The following is a 22,311-nucleotide window of genomic DNA, read 5'->3' on the forward strand; positions in this document are numbered from 1 at the left end:
CTCTAATTAACAGAATTAGTGAAATATGAAACTGTGAAGTGGCTTTAATGAAAAGCTTTACTTTGATGTAGTGCTATTCCTAAAATAATAAAAGAAACTTTTTTCCCCCCATGATGAAGAATTTATAATTTGTGCTTCTTGTAATATAATTGCCTGAGGTAAGAATATTTATACTCCAGTGAAACAGTGAGGATGAATGAAACAATTAATGCTAAAACAAGGAAAACACTGTATAGTCCCATGGAAGTTAATATGAAGTTTAATATTTAGAGAAAAGGCTTGATAAAGAACTGACTAATGAGCATTTGTTTGTAGATTGTTGTGAAAAATAAAATGTTCAATCTAGTAAACTGATTAAATACTACATGTTAAACAAACCAATAATAGAACGAGTTGCAAGAGAATGAATTTATCCATTAAAGATAAAGAAAATCTTAAAGCACAATTTATATTTTCAAGGCCTTGGATCCAAATAGGTTTGTAGTTATTAATTTAATTACATTTACTATATACATACTGAAATAAAGAGAAGAATTGTTATGGGAAGGAATGCTACAACAGAACTGAAAAAAAATTTGGAAAGATAGAAATATTTCTAACGCTACCAAATATAAACTAGTGAATACCCATATCTTCTCAATTGCTCTCTGTGGTGCAGAATCATGGACACTTGGTAAGAGAGACAAAGAGACACTTGACAACTTTGAAATGTGGTGTGGGAGAAGGATGCTGAATATCTCATGGATGGATAAAAGAACCAATGTCAGTATTCTATTCTCAATCAATTAAACATCAAAAAGAGACTGAGTGACATAGTTAACAAGAAGATAATTCAATATTTTAGACATAGAAGGAAAACACAGGAAAGGAAGACCAAGAACAAGATGGATAGATCAGATCCAAAATATCTCACCAATCAGATTGAACTCTTGTATATTTACTTAAATCAGTATAAAAACAGTCTCTTTAAAGAGATAAACAAATTGCAGAGTCTCATTACAGAGAAAGAAAGAGAGAGATAATTAACAAAAATATTAAGTTACAACCAATCCTTCTGATTGGTTGTGGACTACCTTTATTTTAGACTCCAGAAAGCATAATTTTGACTCAAGAAAAATGTCTAGTGACAGTAGTTCATATAGTGTGATTGCTTCTATTAAAAATGATGAATTTTTTAGGTTAGTTAATCCACACTTAGTAATACCAGAGATAGTCATGAAAACATAGAAATGTTTTTTAAATATTAAAAATTTAAGTAATTTTAAAAATTACTTAAGTATGCAGAAAGAATTAGGAATTTTGGAAAATGGTTGATTTCCACTTGTTAATTATACTTCGTAATAAATTAATGGGTAAATCCAAAACTTAAATACATCACCTTTATTAAGAGACATTGACAATTATACAACCTTAAAAATTTGCTGATATCAAAATTTTGAAATGTGTGAGAGAATTAGGACTTAATATTTGTAAAATTCACTAGTTCATTCAAGGTAACAGGGAGTCTGTTTCTGAGTATTATTACAGACTTTTTGAGTATTGCCCATGAATTTAATGTTTCATCTGAAGAATGGTTACTGTTTATTCATCATTTAGGCATGGTTAGAAATAATTTGAAAGAAATAGCATATAAGGAAAAGGTTAAAAGTCTTGAACAATGTTTTCAGCTTGATAGAGAAAAAGAGGAGAGACTTAGTGGCATACTTAATTCCTTACACACTAAATAGGTAAACTCTTACAATGAAGTTCATTCTCCTGATACTTTGATTGTAGATACAGGGAGAGAAGGGTAGTTGCAAAAATTAAAATGTGCTAAGAAAAAAAAAAACAGTCTAAAGAATTTTCTGAGAATTTAACTGAAGTTGTTCTAGAAGCTGAGTCCAAAGTAAAATCACATGATTTGAGACAATTAGAGGAACTGAAAATAGAGAGGCAACAAAGATGAACTGTGAATGGACAACTGTGTAAGATGATATCTGATTTAACGATATCCAAGAATATTCCTACAGATAATCAGTCTTTCTCTTGCATATCTAATGTTCCTGATTAAAATAAAACATCTCAAAAGAGATATGTTACAAGATGTTTTTGTTGTAATAGAGTTGGTCATTTTGCTAAAAATTGTTGTGTTTGGAATAAATTTAGTTATCAACATAAGAATCTTGAGAGCAAAGGAAAATTTGGAAATAATTTTGATTCTAATATAACACTAACAAGAACAGAAACGTCAAACCACTTGGACATGAGTAAAGCTCAATGCGGCTCAATTCTGGAAAGAGAGTTTGTAGTATTAGCTCTGTATGCTAATAAAGATAATCCTTTGACTGTTCTACAAGGATTTATTGAAAATGTACCTGGTGAAATCTTGTTTTATAAGGTGCACATATTTCACTCATTTGATATAGTTTGTTTAACAGAATTAAAACTCTCATTCCAAATGACATTTTAGTTTTGAATTATCCAATTAAGCTAAAGGGTATTTTTGAATCAGAAACATCAGCTGATATGCAAAGTAAAATTTTTGCATATTTGCAAAGTAAAACACTTTTATTTCAGTCCCTTGTTTTCCTTTTGAAGTCTGTCATCCATTAATAGGTCTTCCAGAATTCTCAAATCCAAATGTACAAGTGATATTTGGAATTGATTTTCTGAAACATCAATATTTTGCAGATAATGCAGTATCCTTGTGTGGAGTAGAATACTGTTTTGACAGGATAAAATTAGAGCAATATGTAATAGTTTTTATAAACACTAAAGATAATGATCAAGTGTTCAATATCGAGACTTTTTAATGATAAGAAGGAAAACATTGAAGAAATAAAAGAGAGCTTAGTGAAGAATTCGATAAAATTTGTAGTACCCTTCTGAAGAAAGGAACAGAATTGCAGAATTCTTTACATCTGCTTTTGAATTTTTCTCCACTGTTTTCAGAGAGGATATTGTTTCGATGTCGTGCACTAATGCAAGACTCAGAACACCCAGTACAAATTTCTACTCAATCTCCCATTTACATTAAGCAATATCAGATGCTATTGAAGTATATGGAGCAAAGCAATTTTGGAAACTACTGTAGGAATATGAAAAAACAGGAATAATCGAGAAGTCAAATTCTCAGTATAATAGCCCATTCGTCTTAATTCAAAACCAAATGAAAGCCTGAGATTTGTCTTAGATTTGAGAGCTATAAATAAGATTACAAAGCCTATTGATTTCCCACTCTGTAAGATAGAGGAATTATTGATCTGTCTGGAAAGAGCACAGTATTTTACAAAACTAAATTTAAATTATGGCTATCTTCAGATCCCTTTGAAGAAAGAAGACAGAAAGTACTTTGTAGATGTAGATGGCAGAAATACCAACTATGGGTTACCACAAGGCGCAAAAAATTCTGCCATGTTCATTTCAGTCTTTAATGAATTCTGTCTTTAATTCTTGTGACATTGGGTTTGTTCTTCTTCCAAATAGTTAGCTTGAGTCTGTTTCAGTAGTTGACTTTTCACTGTTTGCCCTGGTTCTCTGACGAAAACAACAAGCCTTGTTTAATTGGGCAGTGCTCCAACCCGCACGAAATCTCATTATGTTGCACTATCATATTTGTGGTTTAAGCCAATAGAGTGTGCAATTTGTTCAGTCAATTTGTTCCAAATTGCCAGTCCATCCTTGTTTGTTCAGTACCTAGTGGAAATGTACTAATGGGACACACCACGTGAAAGTGAGGATTGGATATTAGGTCAGAAGCCCAGTTCATTCTCCACATACCTTAAAGTCGATCCGGAGGTCTTCACTCAGTTATTTGGCTTTGATCCTTAAGCAATTACATTATTATTAATAATGTAATTTTAATCATGTAGGCCTGTCATAGCAGCCTGAACACCCCTTGAGGATACATATCAGGAAATTGATGATGAATTCTGTCTTATCAAATATGTTGGGAAATGGAATCATCAGTTTTTTAAGATGATCTTCAAGTATATTCAAAGTACTTACATAACCATTGTAGAGGGCTACATGGTCTGTAGTGTTTTCAGAGAGCTCCCGAAAGCTAAGTATAATTTTGAGTGAAAATTAGAATATAGGTTTATTGTCTAATTTTGGTAGCTTGTTGTGTTTGTGTGATTTTGGTGTGAATTCTGTTATTTAATTTAGTATTTTAGTGATACGTTTCATAGATTTGCACATGGCAGCAGTGCAACGTAAGATAATCGTGCCCCAAAATACGACGGCATTTTTCAAAAACTGTAATGTGAGAGAGAGTTTGTCCAATGTGATGTGTGTGGGATGTATGCATTCCCGAATGAGGCTGGAGTTTGGATTGAAAGTGGTGGGAGAATGTGCAGAAAGTGTAAGCAAAGTGAGGAGTTGAAGTATGTATCAGGTTGTGAGACAGTTATGGTTGAAGAAAGTCAGAATGTGAGTGAAAATAGTCGCTTGATAGGGAATTGCGATGTACAAGATGGCAATGAGAGTGGTGATCAAAGAAAGAGTGAAAGCAACTATACAGAGAGAAAAAATGGTTTAAATGATAAAAAAAAAATGAGGAATTATTTGTAGGAAGTGAGATCGCAAGGTTGCGGCAAGTGATACAAATTGCGCAGTGGCAATTAGAGCACCTGCAAAACTCTTTCCAGAGTGATTCGGCTAACGTTAATAAACAAGTATTTGAAAGGATAAATAATCGTGAAAGTGGGAGAGTTTCTGAAATGAAGGAAAGAGTGTTGTATGGTGACTCGTTATTAAGAGGAGTGATAGATGGGAGTTTAACTAAATCGTACTTACCGGGCAAAATTTAAGGATGTAAGTGAGAGTATTAGAATGCAAAAACAGAGGGTGAAAGAGTTGATAGTTGTGGCGGGTACGAATGAATTGAAAGGAGATAAATTTTTTTATGAGAGAGGACTTGAAAGTATTGTTAAAGGTAGCGAAAGAAAAGAGTGACAGAGTTAGAATGGTGAGTCTGTTGCCGCGGTGTGACAGAGAGGAGTATGACATAATCGCAAATGACATTATGCACAGGTTATGCAGATGCTGTGGTGTGGAATGAGTTTGATGGGCAAAAAGATTTATACAAGATGGATGGCCTGCATTTGAATGGATTTGGTGTGCGGAGACTGGAAAAAGTGTTGCTGAATGAAGTGAAAATGGATGTGCAGAACCAGGGAAACTAGAACTACCAAGGAGGGGGGGGGGAGTGGATATGCGGACATCAGTGAGACAGTTAAGTGTAAGAATGTATATAATGTACCCGAGCCAGTACTAAGGACAAAAAATGGGAATGGGATATTTAGAATAACTGGATGTCAATAAAGCATGGGAAGTGGTCAAGGAGCATTTACAGGAGGTTATGGTTCATTGTATACCTAGGGGCCGAATAGTAAAACAAGTAGGGATGAAATGGATGAATAACACCATTAACCTTGAGCTGCAAAAAAAGAAACAACTGTGGAGGGAATGTAAAGAAAGAGGTGACCTGCAGGCACACGAACAGTATAAAGCGCAGACCAGAAGGGAAACGAGTGTGGTAAGAAAAGCAAAAGCGGATTATGAAAGGAAACTAGCTATGCAAGCTAAAGAGAATCCCAAACAGTTCTTTAAATATGCTGCAAGCAAAAAAAAAAAAAAACTGTACACAGCAGAATGATTTTAAGGAATGCCAATGGTAAGGAGGTCACTGAATCAGTCGATATAGTGGAATTACTGAGTGAGCGCTTTGCAAGAGTATATCATCCAGGTGGTGACACTGAAAGAATGAAGGAACCATTAGTTTATACAGGAATTGTGATGAATGAATGAAGTGGAGGTGAATAGTCTATTACAGAACCGTAATGTGAATACATCTGTGGGATTGGATGGTATACCGGCACGGATCTTGCGTAAAGCGGCTAAAGAATTATCAGTGCCCTTGACCATGTTGTTTAATCTGAATCTCAGGTCTGGTTTAATCCCAAAGGTGTGGAAAGAGGGGAAAATAGTTCGACTGCATAAAGGAGGATCCAAGACTACGGTTGCAAATTACCAACCAATCAGCATATCAGGAGTCATTGTCAAGGTCTTGGAGAAAGTAGTCAAGGGAAAAATACAGGAATGGATTGATGAAAATGAGATACTGTATGGGGGACAGCGTGGCTTTGTGAAGGGTAGATCATGCCTCAGTAACTTGCTCAAGTTTTATAACAAGGTGACGGCTGAACTGGATAAGGGTAATGGGTTTACAGTGATACTGCTGGACCTGGCAAAGGTGTTTGACAGGATACCACATGAAATTCTAATCCGTAAACAACAACATATGGGAATGGATATAATGTTGATGAGATGGATAGGTGGGTGGTTGATGGAGAGATATCAAAGAGTAGTTTATTCAGGAGTAGAGTCCAAAAGACGGCTTGTGACTAGTGGTGTGCCACAGGATTCTGTTCTTGGACCACTGCTGTTTAATTTGTTCATTAACGATATAGGGAAGGATCTAAGAGGAACAGTTCATTTGTTAGCTGATGATGCAAAGTTGGGTAGGGCGATAGTGAATGCAGAAGATGTCAAAATCTTGCAGGGCTAATTGGATAGATTGGAGTTCTGGGCTAAGGAGAATGGATGTCAATTTAATGTGACAAAATGTAAGGTTATGCATTTTGGGGTGAAAAGATTAGCAGCAGTATACCACATTGGTGGAACTGTACTCCAGGAGATTGATGAGGCCAGGGACTTGGGAGAATTGGTGGATAGGGAGATGAAATTTAGTGGGCAAGGGCACATTGCAAAAGTAGCTAAATCAGCTCATCAACTCACTTGGTTGTTGAAAAATACCTTGATGAGCAGAGACAAGCAAGTTATTGTACCTCTGTACCGAGCCTTAATAAGACCTCATCTCGACTACTGTGCCCAGATTTGGTCACCTATGTTCCTTCTTGATGGGGAGGAGGTAAAGAGGATCCAGAGGCGAGTGACTAAGATGATAGTGGGTCTATGGGATGAACCATATGAGAACAAATTGAAGATTTGTGGGTTGCAGAAATTAGTTGATAGGCAGAAATGGGGAGATATGATTGAGACATTCAAATTGCTAAAGGGTTTCTATAGGATTAATTCAGAGGATATTTTTGAGATCAGGACTGGTGGTGGGAGAACTAGGGGACACCTACGGAAGCTGGGCAGGAGTGTGGTTAGCAGCGGTGTTAGAGCTGGGTTCTTTACTTTTAGAGTGGTAGATGAGTGGAATAAGCTGCCAGAGTCTGTTGTGGGTACTATGACGGTGAGTGAGTTCAAAGCAAGGTATGATAGATACTATGAGAATGTCGTATATTTGTGTGGACATGATGTTTAGGGCCTCTCTCGATGAGCCTAAGGACTCCCTGGAGTCGCCCGTAATAATAATAAGATGCTATGGAATGTTATTAAGGAAATGAAGCAAATTTATCTTGAAAAGGTTCTAAATGCCAATTTTTTTGAAAGTAGTTGAGTATATACAATATATACATGGGAACACAAGGTAAAAGTATTATTTTTTAAATATACTACCATATATTTCAGTCCAAAATTAACAGACCATTGTTAGTAGCTTAAAACAGTTGTTACAAAGTAGAATGCAAACAATTGATTTTATCGAAATAGAAAGGCCTTAAGAAACCAACTAGATACTACATCTATCTGATGATCTCTTTAATATGATATAGATTTTATATATATTATTACTATTATTATGGGTGACTCCAGGAGTCCTTAGACTCATCGAGGGAGGCCCTAAACATCATGTCCACACAACTATTCGACATTCTCACAGTATCTATCATACCTTGCCTTGAAATCATTCACTGTCATAGCACCCACAACAGATTCTGGCAGCTTATTCCACCCATTTACCACTCTAAAAGTAAAGAACCCAGCTCTAACACCCTTGCTAACCACACTCCTGCCCAGCTTCCATAGGTGTCCCCTAGTTCTCCCACCACCAGTCCTGATCTCAAAAATATCCTCTGAATTAATCCTATAGAAACCCTTTAGCAATTTGAATGTCTCAGTCATATCTCAATTTTTCCACCTATCAACCAATTTCTGCAACCCACAAATCTTCAACCTGTTCTCATAAGGTTCATTCCATAGACCTGCTATCATCTTGGTCACTTTCCATCTGGATCCTGTCCACCTCCTCTCCATCAAGAAGAAACCTAGGTGACTAAATCTGGGCACAGTAGTCGAGATGAGGTCTTATCAAGGCTTGGTACAGAGGAACAATAACTTGCTTGTCTCTGCTCGTCAAAGTATTTTTCAGCAACCAAGTGATTCGATGAGCTGATTTAGCCACTTTTGCAATGTGTCCCCTAAACTTCATCTCCCTATCCACCAACACTCCCAGGTCTCTGAACTCATCAATCTCCTGGAGTATAGTTCCACCAATGTGGTATACTGCTGCTAATCTTTTCACCCCAAAATGCATAACCTTACATTTTGTCACATTAAATTGACATCCATTCTCCTTAGCCCAGAACTCCAATCTATCCAAGTCGCCCTGCAAGATTTTGACATCTTCTGCATTCACTATCGCCCTACCCAACTTTGCATCATCAGCGAACAAATGAACTGTTCCTCTTAGATCCTTCCCTATATCGTTAATGAACAAATTAAACAGCAGTGGTCCAAGAACAGAACCCTGTGGCACACCACTAGTCACAGGCTGTCTTTTGGATTCTACTCCTGAATAAACTACTGTTTGATATCTCTCCATCAACCACCCACCTATCCATCTCATCAACATTATATCCATTCCCATATGTTGCAGTTTACAGATTAGAATTCTATGTGGTATCCTGTCAAAGGCCTTAGCCAGCTCCAGCAGTATCACTGTAAACCCATTACCCTTATCCAGTTCAGCTGTCACCTTGTTATAAATCTTGAGCAAGTTACTGAGGCATGATCTACCCTTCACAAACCCATGCTGTCCCCCATACAGTATCTCATTTTCATCAATCCATTCCTGTATTTTTCCCTTGACTACTTTCTCCAAGACCTTGACAATGACTCCTGATATGCTGATCGGTTGGTAATTTGCAACCGTAGTCTTGGATCCTCCTTTATGCAGTCGAACTATTTTCCACTCTTTCCACACCTTTGGGATTAAACCAGACCTGAGATTCAGATTAAACAACATGGTCAAGGGCACTGATAGTTCTTTAGCCGCTTTACGCAATATCCGTGCCGTTATACCATCCAATCCCACAGATATATTCACATTATGGTTCTGTAATAGACTATTCACCTCCACTTCATTCATTCATCACAATTCCTGTATAAACTAATGGTTCCTTCATTCTTTCAGTGTCACTACCTGGATGATATACTCTTGCAAAATGCTCACTCAGTAATTCCACTATATCGACTGATTCAGTGACCTCCTTACCATCGGCATTCCTTAAAATCATTCTGCTGTGTACAGTTTTTTTTTTGCTTGCAGCATATTTAAAGAACTGTTTGGGATTCTCTTTAGCTTGCATAGCTAGTTTCCTTTCATAATCCGCTTTTGCTTTTCTTACCACACTCGTTTCCCTTCTGGTCTGCGCTTTATACCGTTCGTGTGTCTGCAGGTCACCTCTTTCTTTAAATTCCCTCCACAGTTGTTTCTTTTTTTGCAGCTCAAGGTTAATGGTTATTCATCCATTTCACCCCTACTTGTTTTACTATTTGGACCCTAGGTATACAATCAGCCATAACCTCCTGTAAATGCTCCTTGACCACTTCCCATGCTCTATTGACATCCAGCCCTTGCAGTTTTACATGCCATGGCACTGAACCAAGCAATCTCTTAAGCTTGTTATACTTGCCAGCACGGTAATTCCTCAAAAATTCCACACCTTTAGCCACCTCTCAGGTCAAGACCTTATGATCACTCTCACCAGTAAGTGGCAACATGGTCATATTCATTACAGTCAAATTCTCAGATGCTATTACCAGGTCAAGCACTCTTACACCCCCTAGTATTTTCTGTTACATGCTATCTCAGATAGTTATCCCTTAATAATTGAATAAAATCCATTTCCTTCCTCACATGTGTCCTCTCCTCCTTCCAATCAATGTTACCATAATTGAAATCCCCCATAATAATTACCCTCCTTCCACTCATTTCATCAATTTGTTTATGCATACTATCTCCACCATCTATTCCATCACCTGGTCTATAGCAACACCCAGCTGTATATTTTGTTCTGCTAATCACAATCTCACACCAAATAGCCTCAAATGAGCTCTTTTCACTATCCTGCAATACAACTTCAATTCTCCTTGGCTGCAGTTCATTGGCTATCATCAAGAACACCCCTCCCCCATTTTATTCTCTCTGTCCCTCCTAAACACACTATAACCTACACATTCTATCCCATTAACTATATCTTCTTCCGTCAGCCATGTTTCTCTAATGCCAATAACCTGTGGCCAGGAAGAACTAACCAAGGCCAAAAATTCTTCCTTTTTGTTCCTAATACTCCTGGCATTAGTATACATGAAATGCAGAGGTCCCTTTGTCCCACTCCTATTTTGATGCGTTATTCTAACTATCCCATTTCAATTACTTGTCTTTAGTACTGGCTCTGGTACATTATATACATTCTTACACTCAACTGTCTCACTGATGTCCGCATATCCACTCCCCCCCCCCCCATTGGTAGTTCTAGTTGCCCTGCTTCTGCACATCCAGTTTCACGTCATTCAGGAACACTTTTTCTAGTCTCCGCACACCAAATCCATTCAGATGCAGGCCATCAATCTTGTATAAATCCTTTCGCCCATCAAACTCATTCCACACCACACCATCTGCATAACCTGCGCATAGAGTCGTTTGTGACTCTATGCGAGTCGAATATATATATATATATATATATATATATATATATTCAATTTATTTTACACTTTTATGATTAACTTTTTCTTCAGTGAAAGCATAACAGCATTAGTGATTTAACATCACGCAGCACATTCTATTTTGAATAAATCAATTTTTCATTCTGCCTTGTAACAACTGTTTTAAACCACTGACGAGGTCTGTTAATTTTGGACTGAAATATATATAGTAGTATATTTAATAAATAACACTTTTACTTTGTGTTTTTGTGTATACGAGCTGTGGCTATTAAATAATGAGACAGGTTTCCAAAACCTGGTTTATTATATCTATACACCTCTATCTGTACACTGTTGCATATGAATTTTCCATTGTTGGAAGCAGTGCTTCAAGTCATCAGGTATTATCTGCTTCAGTAGTGCTGCCGGAACAGCTGACAGTGGAGCCGGACTTACAGGAGAAGATCATCACATGTGATAAGACATGGATTTTCTAGTACAAACCAGAAACAAACGGACAATCGATGCACTGGAAAACTCCTATGTCACCAAGAATGAGTAAGTCAAAAGTGAAGACAATGCTGCTATTTTTTTTTTTTTTTTATTTATATCAATGGTGTGGTAATGGTTGAATGGGTACCAGAGGGGTCAGACAGTTAACCAACATTATTACCTTGAGGTTCTGGCCAAGCTGAGAGAACAAGTGAGGAAGAAGAGACCCAGTCTGTAGAAGAACAATGCATGGATTCTCCATCAGGACAGCACTCCAGCCCACAGTGCACTGTCTGTAAAGCAGTATCTGGCTGATAAGAAGATCCCAGTGTTGAACCATCCACCTTACTCGCCAGACTTAGTCCCACGCAACTTTTACCTTTTTTCAAAGTTGAAATCCACATTGTAGGGCACCCATTTTCAGTCAGTGGATTAGGTAAAGGAGAAAACGACAGCAATGCTGAAGCAGATAACACCTGATGACTTGCAGACTGCTTCCAACAATGGAAAATTCATATCTAACGGTGTATAGATAGAGGGGGAGTATGTTGAAGGGGATAACAATTAAGTTGTATAATTATAATAATAAACCACATTTTTGCAACCAGTCTTGTTATTTAATAGTTACACCTTGTTTATTAATAGAACTATGGCACATGTTTCTCTTAAAACTAGAAGCTGAGTACTTAGACCAGAGAATCAATAAAAAAGTGAATTATGCCAACACATACAAATGTAGAAGGTATGTTATCAGCCAAAGTTCCAAAAACAGGCAAGTTTTGTAGATTTATCGGCATGTTAAATTTCTATAGAAAATTTATTCTTAATTTTTTACACTTATTGAGACCTTGACAGCAAAAGTGTTAGATTTGGGATAAAGCTCAACAAGAAGCATTTGACAACTCAAAACTAGCATTGATTAGAGCTCCAGTTCTCATTTACCCTAAATTTGGTGAAAATTTTTTTATCTTTCTGCTGATGCTTCAAATGACTATATTGTTGCTTCTGTATTAGAACAGAAGAAAGGAGATGATTTTAAGTTGGTAGTCTTTGTGAGTAGGAAATTATAGGTCCAAAACTAAACTACTTGACCTTAGAGAAGGAGGCACTAGTGATAATCTTTCCATTGAGAAAATTTAGCTATTTGTTATTAGGACAACATATTAAAATAAGATCTGATCACCAGCCTTTGTTATTCCTGTAGTTCTCAGTGCCCACCCTTAGGTTGGCACTGGGAACTACAGGAATATAATATTGATATGGCTTATATTCCAGGAAAAAGAAATGTGGGAGAAGATTACTTATCTGGATCTTTAGGATATGATAATGACGAATCATCTAGAGATAACCATTTGGATCAAGATGAAAACAACCCCCAAATTCATGTTTTTCATAAAGTGAATAAAGAACTGAGCTCGCCAATCTGGGAAATGGATCAGATTATTCAAGCTTAGAAAGATGATCCTGTACTAAAAACTATTTATGAAGCTGTATTGGGAGGTGAAACTCAGTTAGATACATTTTTAAATTTGGAAAACTTATATTTGGATAAGGATAAATTACTCCTATCTAGACATATGGAAGAAGGAAGGTTAAAGTGAAAATATATTTTCACCAACTCAAATGATTCTATGGATTATGTACACTTTCCATGATTCTGACTTGGCAGGATGGCAAGCAATTTCTAGAACTTGGCAAAGAATGAAGAATAGGCACATCTAGAGCGGTATGAAACTGACATAGTCACATATGTTAAATCACATATGTTTCAAATAAGATCCACTTTTAGAGGGAAAAGCTCCATTGCAACCATTTTCTATTTCAACAAGACCTTTTCAGGCTGTTGCTGTAAGTCCACTGCCAACTACTACTAAAAAGCAATAAGTATATTCTAGTAGCCATGTATATGCTTACCAGATTTCTTGAAGGAGTTGTAATGAAAGATCAAACTGCAAAGACTGTTGCAAGAAAGTTCTTGAATATGATTATTTGTAGGTATGGAGCTCCTCAGACTTTTCTTTCAGATCAAGGAGCAAATTTTACATCTGAATTGCTGTTACAATTCTGTAAATTGCTAAATGCTAAGAAGATTTTTACTACACCTTACCACTCACAAATGCATTGCCATGTGTGAGAGATTGAATAAAAATATAAAGCAAATAAAAATACAAATAAAGCAAAATAGAGCTCAACAGAGTCAACAGTAACATGGGCATGGAGATTTTTCTTATTTCTTGTCTTCTCTCCATGTGAATTAGTGTATTTGTTGGAACATGTTGTTAGTAATGATTAGTCTCATGTCCTGAACAGAAATCCAGCAAGTACTTATCTCTATTATTAGCTTTCTTCTTTTCTCTAGATATTCACAACATATAGAAATATGTCTGATATTAATTTCTCTCATGTTTTGATCTCCAACAAGGGTGAAGTTTTCTCTCCCATGCCCCTCAAGTCAACTGTCTTTTTTTTTTCTTTGTTTGCTACAGTAAAAATTTAAATTTTAAGATATTATTATAATTTATGAAATGTTCCAGTAGTAGTAAATATTCAGACTTATTTTTAAAAATGCAGCATCCTTATTTTTTTGCCAAAAAATATTTTTGGCAAAAATTGATATTTCATTTACTGCTATTATTGAATATATTTATTTACTGCTATTAAAATTTTCACTAGTATGTAATCATTTGTGTATTTTCTGTTTAGTGGTATTGCATTTTGTTCTCCTGAAGTACCTCCGACAATAGAACAGATAGACCATTCTTTTGGGGCAACTCATCCAGGAGGTGACTATGAACTTTTTAGAAATTGATTTCATTAATCCAATTATTGTTTAACAGTAATTACTATAGTAATAATTATACTCTGAGAAATTCTTAAAATTGCAGTAGATTTTTAAATCTAAATTCAGTCTAGAATACCACACCTTTTGAAATATCTTCATTATTATTGCCATTTATTAAGAAACATTGCTACCGATTAGTGGTAACTTATGGAAAATGTTTTCAAATACCTATTTTTAATTTTATTTTAACTTGATTTATTTTAATAGATTTCCTATCACACAATCTATCATACCTCTCCTTGAACCCATTAACAGATAAAACACTCACAATTGACTCTTGCAACCCATTTCACTCATTCACAACTCTCTGAGCAAAAAATCTAGTCCTCACACCCCTACTAACCACACCTTTATTCAACTTCCAGGGATGACCCCTTATTTTGGCCACTTCAGCGAAGTGCTAAAACATTTCCCCTGCATCAATCCTATAAAACCCTTTAAGCAACTTAAATGTTTCTATTATATACATTTTTTTCTCCTAGCAACCAACTTCTGCAGTCCACACACCTTCAATCTATCTTCATAGAGAACATTCCACAGACCACTAACCATCTTGGTCACTCCCTTCTGAATCTTCTCCACCACTTCCTCATTCCCAAGAAACCCAGGAGACAGACTTGAGCACAGTCTGATCTCCTGGAAATGAGGAATAACAGTTTCCTTATATCTACTTGTTAATGTGTTCTTCAATAGCCAAGTAATCTTCTGGACTACCTTAGCAATATGTCCTCTAAACTTCACTACGTCTACCACCATCCCTAAATCTCTAGCCTCATCTTTTTGTATATCACTATCAATGTGATATACAGCTTGTAATTTAGTTATCCCAAAATGCATAACTTTACATTTCTCCACATGAAACTGATATCCATTATCTTTTGTCCATACAGCCTATTTGAATTGTTCTGCAAGCTCTCCATGTCACCTTGATTAACTGTTACTCTACCTAATTTTGCATCATCATCAAACAACTGAATATATCCTTTCAGGTTATTTCCAATATCATTTATGTACAAATTAAACTGCAATGGCCCAAGCACAGAACATTGTGGCACACAACTAGTCACCTGTTTTCACCTTGACTTTGGCCATATACCAATTTTTGATATCTGTCTAGTAGCCACCCTCTTATCCACCTAACCAGTGTCATATCCATCTGCATTTGTTCTAATTTGCATAATAGAGTTCCATATGGTATTCTGTCAAATGCTTTTGCAAAATCCAGTGGAATCATGTAGCCATTCCCTTTATCCAACTCTGCTATTACTCTATTATAAAAAAGATAGTAAATTACTAAGGCATGATAGACCCTTCTTAAAGCCATGTTGCCCCTCATACAGTATCATATTTTTATCCTCCCATTCTTGAATTCTCTTTTTGACCAATGTTTCCAGTAATTTTACCACTACATCTGAGATACTGATTGGTCTATAATTTGTTACTGCAGTCTTAGAACCTTCCTTATGCAAGGAAATTATTTTGCCCTCTTTCCATTCTCTTGGAATACTGTCAGAGCTAAGACTTAAAGAGCTTAGTTAGAGGCATTGCCAGTTCCCTTGCACATTTTGGCAAAATCCTAGCTGATATCCCATCTAATTCCACAGCTGTATTTACATTGAAATTTTGCAATATCCTAAGAATCTCCAATCCTCCACCTCTGTTCTCGCATTAGTGTCTGCCACACATGTTAAAGCAGTAACCTCACTAGGAAGACATACCCTTGCAAAGTGGTCACTCAGTCACTTGATTATTTTATCTGTTTCTGTCACCTCGTAACCATCATCACTCATTAAGGTTAATCTTCCATAGTCATTCTTTCTCTCACTTGCCACATAACAAAAGAACTCGTTGGGATTTCCTTTGGCCTGCTTGGCTAAATTCTTCTCATTATCTGATTTTGCCTTCCTTGCCATACCTGATCCTTGTACTGTTCGTGAGTTTGCTGGACAACTTTCTCTTTATATACTCTCCACAGTATTTTCTTCTTCTGTACCTCATGCTTAATGATATTACTCATCCATCTAACTTCTACCCGATTAACTCTCTTTACCTTAGGTATATACTTTAATACGGCTTCTTCTAGATGACCTTTAACTATCTCCCATCCTTACACTTCAGTGTTTTATGCATGGCATAGATTTAAGCTTCATCTTAAGCTTGTTATAATCATGTGCCTTGTAGGTCTACATATACCCCTTCTTTACAGAATATTCCTCATGTTGTACAATCTTCCAAGTCAAGTCTGCATGGTCTTGACTTGGAATGTTGAATGGTTTACAATTTTGCATATCATCCTTGTGCAGGGGCCATGTCAATCTTCTCTGTATTGTTCCAATTTTTTTTAGTCATTTTTTCTACTGTACTTATTCAAATGTGTCTCAGCTTGTCTAAACATGAATAGCTTTATAAGTAGCTAAGCTGAGGCAGCCTCATTCTAAGGAATCATACATAAGTTATTGTTTTATGTAACCTTTTATTACTATGGAGGTCACTGAAGAGCACATGCTTTATGAGTTCAAAAAAGGCAACTGTGCTGCTAACACTGTAAAAAAAAAATGCACAAGAAGTGTATGGTGATAATGTTTTGAATGTGAAAAGGTGCAATGGTGCCAAAAAATTCGTCAAGGCACTTGAGCTTGAAAGACTCCTCTCGCTCTGGGCACCCTGTCTCTCTCGATAATGATATGCTGGAAGCCACTATTGCAAGAAATGCAAATGCAACTGTTGAAGATTTAGCAAAGATCTTAATTCGTCGTTGACCATCTGGTGCCATTTGCAAGAACTTGGAATAGTAAAGCTTGGTAAGTGGGTTCATACAAACTGATGAACAATAATCAAAGAGAGCATATCAACATTTGTACTGCTCTTCATTCTCAAGAGGTTCAATCTTTGTTTTTGAGTTATTTGGTCACTGGTGATCAAAAGTGGATACTTTACAACAATGTTAAGCAATGAAGGCAGTGGGGTCATTCAGGGGAACAGGCTAAATCTCAGCTAAATTAAGACCTTCACCCTCAGAAGATTTTGTTAAGTGTTTGGTGGGATATGGCTGATATTATGCACTTTGAAGTCTTGCCAAACAATCACAGCTGAAGTATACTGTGAGCAACTCGATTGATTGAATGAAAAACTGAAAGAAAAGAGGTGTTTTCTGGTCAATTGAAAGGCTGTTGTTTTTCATCATGATAATGCATGCCCTCATAGTGCAAGAATCACTTGTACTGAGATTGAGGAACTTGGCTAGGAAAAGCTTCCACATCCTCTGTATTTGTCTGATCTTGCACGTTCAGATTACCACTTCTTTTGAAGTTTGCAACATTTCATTAATTAAAAAAATATGATACATTAGAGGTATTGAAACTGAGCTGATGCAATTTCTTTGCCTCCAAATCTTCTGAATTCTATAGAAATGGCATTATGAAGCTTTCACAGCATTGGAAGAGTGTTATTGATTCAAATGGAGCATATATATACTTAATTAAATTAGCAAGTGATTTATCTTTTATATCTTTTCAAAACTTAATGCTAAAAATGACATTACTTTTGGGATGGCCTAATATATGTATTATTGCTGAAGCAAGTATGAATGTATACTTAAGTATGCTTGAATGAAATAATATACAAGTACATATATGTACTGCTGAAGCAAGGAAATAATACAGGAACTCGAATTTCAGAAAATTCCATGTAATATTTTAAAATGCCTAAACCATTGAAATGTGTATGCTCTGTTTAGGCCAAGCCCTATCCTTATAAGTTGTTTGTAATGTTTTATTTACAAGTCTTCTTGTGTTACAGAAAAATAACTGAGGACCAACTAGTTTGAGGTCAGTAGGAATGCCAAAGGCATGCTTCTCTACTTTTTTAGCATCTTTTCACTTTCATCATCATCATCACGAACCATGGACTCGCTGCCCATTGGTGTCCGATACTCCTTCACTATCTTCTCCCACCTTTCTTTGTCCGGTGCACAGTGTCGCAGTTTCTGTACATCCATTCCACACCAGTCCTTTATGTCATCTATCCATTCTCTGTATGGTCTACCTCTTCTGTTTACACCATCCATAATACCAAACATGAATGTCTTTATCTTCTGGTCTTCACTCATTCTGCAGATGTGTCCAAATAATTGCAGCTTCCATTTTATAATCTTCTGCATTAGATTCTCCTTTGGTTGTATCTTCCAATAGAGCTCTTCATTTGTGATTTTCTATACCCATCCTATTCTTAGAATCTTCTTGTAACAAGTTTTTTCCAATGCTAAAATTCTTTTTCTTGATTCCTTATTTATTACCCATGTTTCAGATTTATACAGTACACTTCTAAAGATGCATGTTTCCAACACTGATCTTTATTTCTTTTTTACAGTCTAAATCGTATATATCATTTTACTTCCCAAGTATGTGAACTGTTTTACATTTTCTATATCAATTCCATCCACTTGTATCTTTTGTTTCATGTTCTTCTCACCAAATACCATTGTCTTTGTTTTTTCCAAGTTCATAACAAGTCCAAATCTCTCCCTTTCCTTCCTCATTTAAAACAGTTTCAATGTTTTTTTTAGTTCTCTTTCTTCTTCTTCCATAATAACAATGTCGCCTGCAAATCTTGGATTGTTAATTCTCATCCCATGTACCAATATTCATTTCAAACCTTCCTTCATTTTATCCATTGCTCTTTCTAAATGTGCGATTGGGTCCCCTTGTCTAGTACCTCTGCTTGTTCTAAACCATTTCCCCAAATCATCACCTATTCTAACTGCTGCAACTGCATTCTTGTAAACATCTCTTAATATAGCTATCAGTTTTCTATCAATTCCATAGGATTCTAGCACTGCTAATCTCACTTTCTGGTCGATACTGTCAAATGCCTTCTGAAAATCAACAAAGCAGATATATATGTTTTTGTTTTGTTTTTTCTCCTAGCTTTCTCTGCTATTAACCACATTGTCAAAATCTGTTGAATTGTGCTTCTATCTTTCCTAAATCCTGCTTGCTCGTCCGTAAAGTATGCTTCCAATTGTGTTCTCAATCTTTCTGTCAATATCATCATCACCTTACCAAAGTGACTCGTCAACCTTACCATATTATGTAGTTGGTGCATTTCTGTAACCATGCTTTCGCCACCATATTTAATCATTTCTCCAGTGATGTTATCGTTACCAGGACTCTTGTATTTTAGTCATCCTATTGCTTTTTCTACCTCTCCTTTTAAAATGTCTATATCATATTACCTGATGGTGATTCAGCTTCAGTTCTTCAATCAGTTTCCCAATGCTAAGTCTAGGTTTTCTTCATGTAACTCACTACAGTATCTTGTTCACCGCTCTACAATTTTTATCTTTATTCATCAATACTTTTCCTTTTTCATCTTTAATTGTGGTCTATTTTGGTTGCCACCTGCTATTAATGGTTCTAATAATTTTGTACACCTCCCTAGTTTTATGCTCTCCATAGTGCTGTTCTATATTATTGCATTGGGCTTCTAACCATTTCATGTTATCCATTCTGACTGCTTTTTTCACCTCATCACACTTTCTTCTATACTGCTCCTCTATTTGTTCTGATGTATCCCTTCTTATCTTCAACATTCTCTTCTCCTGTACTAACTTCAGTGTTTCTTGTCTAATCCACTTCTTCTTGATCTTCTCTTCTTCTAATTCACTCTTAGATTTGAATTTTCTTCTTTCTCCACACTTTTAAGTGTCTCTTCTAACACTGTTCTGTACCTTCTTCCTGTTTCTGCTTCACTTATTCTTGCTGGTCTCTTCGTTTCTGATGATGGGGTTTATATTTTATTTTTAATTTCAAATTGATGTTTGCGATCACTAAACTATGATCTGAGTCTATATCCTCCCCCCCCCCTTGAAAAGTTTGACATTGATGTTATCCATCTTCTTTTAATCGTAATCATATCGATCATGTTCTTGGTTTTCCCATCATTTGATCACCACATCCATTTTCTACACTCCTTTTGCTGGAATCTTCTGTTACAGATCATCATCTTGTGGTCCACAGCAAATTCTAACATTTTTTCACCTTGTTCATTTCTTTCTCCAAAACCATATTCTCCCATGACACTTTCCCAACCATCATTATCTATTCCAACTTTGACATTCAAATCTCCTTCAATAATTAGTACATCTTGCTTTGGTATTGTTTCTATTGTCACTGTTAGATATTTGTAGAATAAGTCAATATCTTCATCTTTGCTGTCAGGTGTGGGTGCTTATGTCTGGACTATTGATATATTAAATTGTTTTGCTTGAAATCTTGCTACTGTGATTCATTCATTGACTGGTTTGTAGCCTAATTGTGCCTTTCTAGCTTTTTTGTTAAGAAGGAAACCAACTCCTGCTTCGTGCTTGGTGTCATGTCCTGACCATATGACTTTGCATCCATTTATCTCTCCTAATGATGTCCATCGCGTCTCCACCAGTTGTATATCACACTGATATCTCTTCATTTCCTCGCGAAGTAATTCTAGTTTTCCTGACATCCAAAGTGTCTGTACGTTCCATGTTCATACTGAGAACAGTTCTGTTAGTTTCAGTTTCTGTTTCCTTTCGTATCCCACTTTTCGATCTAACCCTGATCGCTTGATTGGTATTATGGACCTTGTTCATCTGGGTGACATCTGAGCTGGCATGTTTTATCTGTTGATCGTAGAAGCATCACATAACAGTCATGTTTTTTCTTTATGGGTCAGAGCATCGACACTCATCTAACTGACCCTCCTCCTTTATCCAGGTTTGGATCTGGCATGAGACCCCTAAGGATCCCATGGCGAAGGTATTTTCATTTTAGATATCTTTATTTATTATTATTATTTGTAACTCATCTGTCTTTTTTTTTTGCCACACTATTTATTTTATTGATAACAGAATTAACCTTTCTTTAATTTTTTTTTTTTTTTTTTTTTTCATTTGTAAAGTATATCCAACACGTTGAAAAAGTTTTAAATGGATAACATTTTAGCTACTACATTATCCATCTTCACCATCATGTAATATGGTAATTCAGTGAAATATTATCAGATCAAGATATATCAGAATACCAAATGTTTCTTCATCTTTTCTGTTATATATATTTATATCATAATTGATACTGACAATGTTGTAATGTCAGAATTGGCATTACAACGTTGTTAGTGTTATTTCTAAAATGCCACTACAAATTGAAGATTTAATTTTACTTTCATTGTTCTGTCTTTTGTTCTGCAAAAACAGACATTTCTGAATGTATTTAATAGATTTTCAGTGCCAAATTTTAAGAACAAGAAGAAGAAATGTAACAGACATCTGTGAGATAGAGGTTGAAGTGAATACTTCAACCTCTTCCAGAGTTATCTGATTGAAGAGTAGTATGGTGAGCCGTGTGTATGACAAACAGACCTCCTAGATGAATCTTTGACTCCTTGGGGGTCTTAGGATAATAATAATAATTTGTCAGTTCTTATTTCTGTCTTCTAAACACTGCTGACTGCATCGATTTGTATAATTCTTGATCTTTCTCTGTATCTTCCTCTCACTCTCAAATTCCTGCTTTGATGATATTTCATTTCTTATTTTTTAAGTGACCTTACTATCTTAAATTGACTTTGCTTGCACATCTTCAATATAACATCTAATATCAAAGTCTAGACGTCAGCATAGCCAGTATGTCACAGACACTGCTAAATGCACTACCACCATGCCATAGCAACATTCTATCATGCAGCTTCTCCTATGAAAAAAAAAAAAAAAAAAAAAAAAAAAATTGCTGATATCACTATTGGTGGTATTGATTGCATCTGGTGAAGAAAGTATAGCAGCTTCTCATTATGCAGATTAATGAAACATTCCTTTCCTCTGTCACCCAGCAATTATTTGAAGAATGCAGCAAATTTTTTGGGAATTTTTGGTTGTATACAATAAGGATAGCTGCTGAGTTGGAGTGCTTAAGTGTCAAGGCTGGATAACTAGGAGGAGACTTCCACGTGGCTTTTTGAGGAATGCAGAAAACCGACATCAGGTCAGGGATTCTGACCTGATGTCAGTCCTCACCTTCTCATGGTGCATCCTGTTGGGTATCTACCTGGTTACTGAATGAACGAAGACGGGCTGGCAATTTGGGATTTAGCCAACCAAATTATATTCTTATAATGGTTTAAATAATGGT

General features: G+C 36.0%; 1 protein-coding gene and 1 pseudogene across 2 annotated transcripts in view; one reads left to right on the top strand and one right to left on the bottom strand.

Annotated features, from left to right (window-relative positions):
* LOC150103461 (phagosome assembly factor 1) overlaps positions 1-22,311 on the top strand; it is a 408,178-nt gene that overhangs the window by 264,138 nt on the left and 121,729 nt on the right. For both annotated transcript variants that reach the window (XM_090398202.1, XM_090398201.1), the window contains one exon: positions 14,014-14,093. In XM_090398202.1, the coding sequence (XP_090254328.1) occupies positions 14,014-14,093 (80 nt within the window). The remainder of the gene's footprint in view (positions 1-14,013; positions 14,094-22,311) is intronic.
* On the bottom strand, positions 16,411-16,526 carry LOC150103464 (U6 spliceosomal RNA; annotated as a pseudogene).

The sequence above is a fragment of the Typopeltis vanoorti genome, chromosome 9 (genome assembly GCF_054136105.1).
Source record: "Typopeltis vanoorti isolate ZY-2024b chromosome 9, IOZ_Tvanoo_1.0, whole genome shotgun sequence".
NCBI lineage: Eukaryota > Metazoa > Arthropoda > Arachnida > Uropygi > Thelyphonidae > Typopeltis > Typopeltis vanoorti.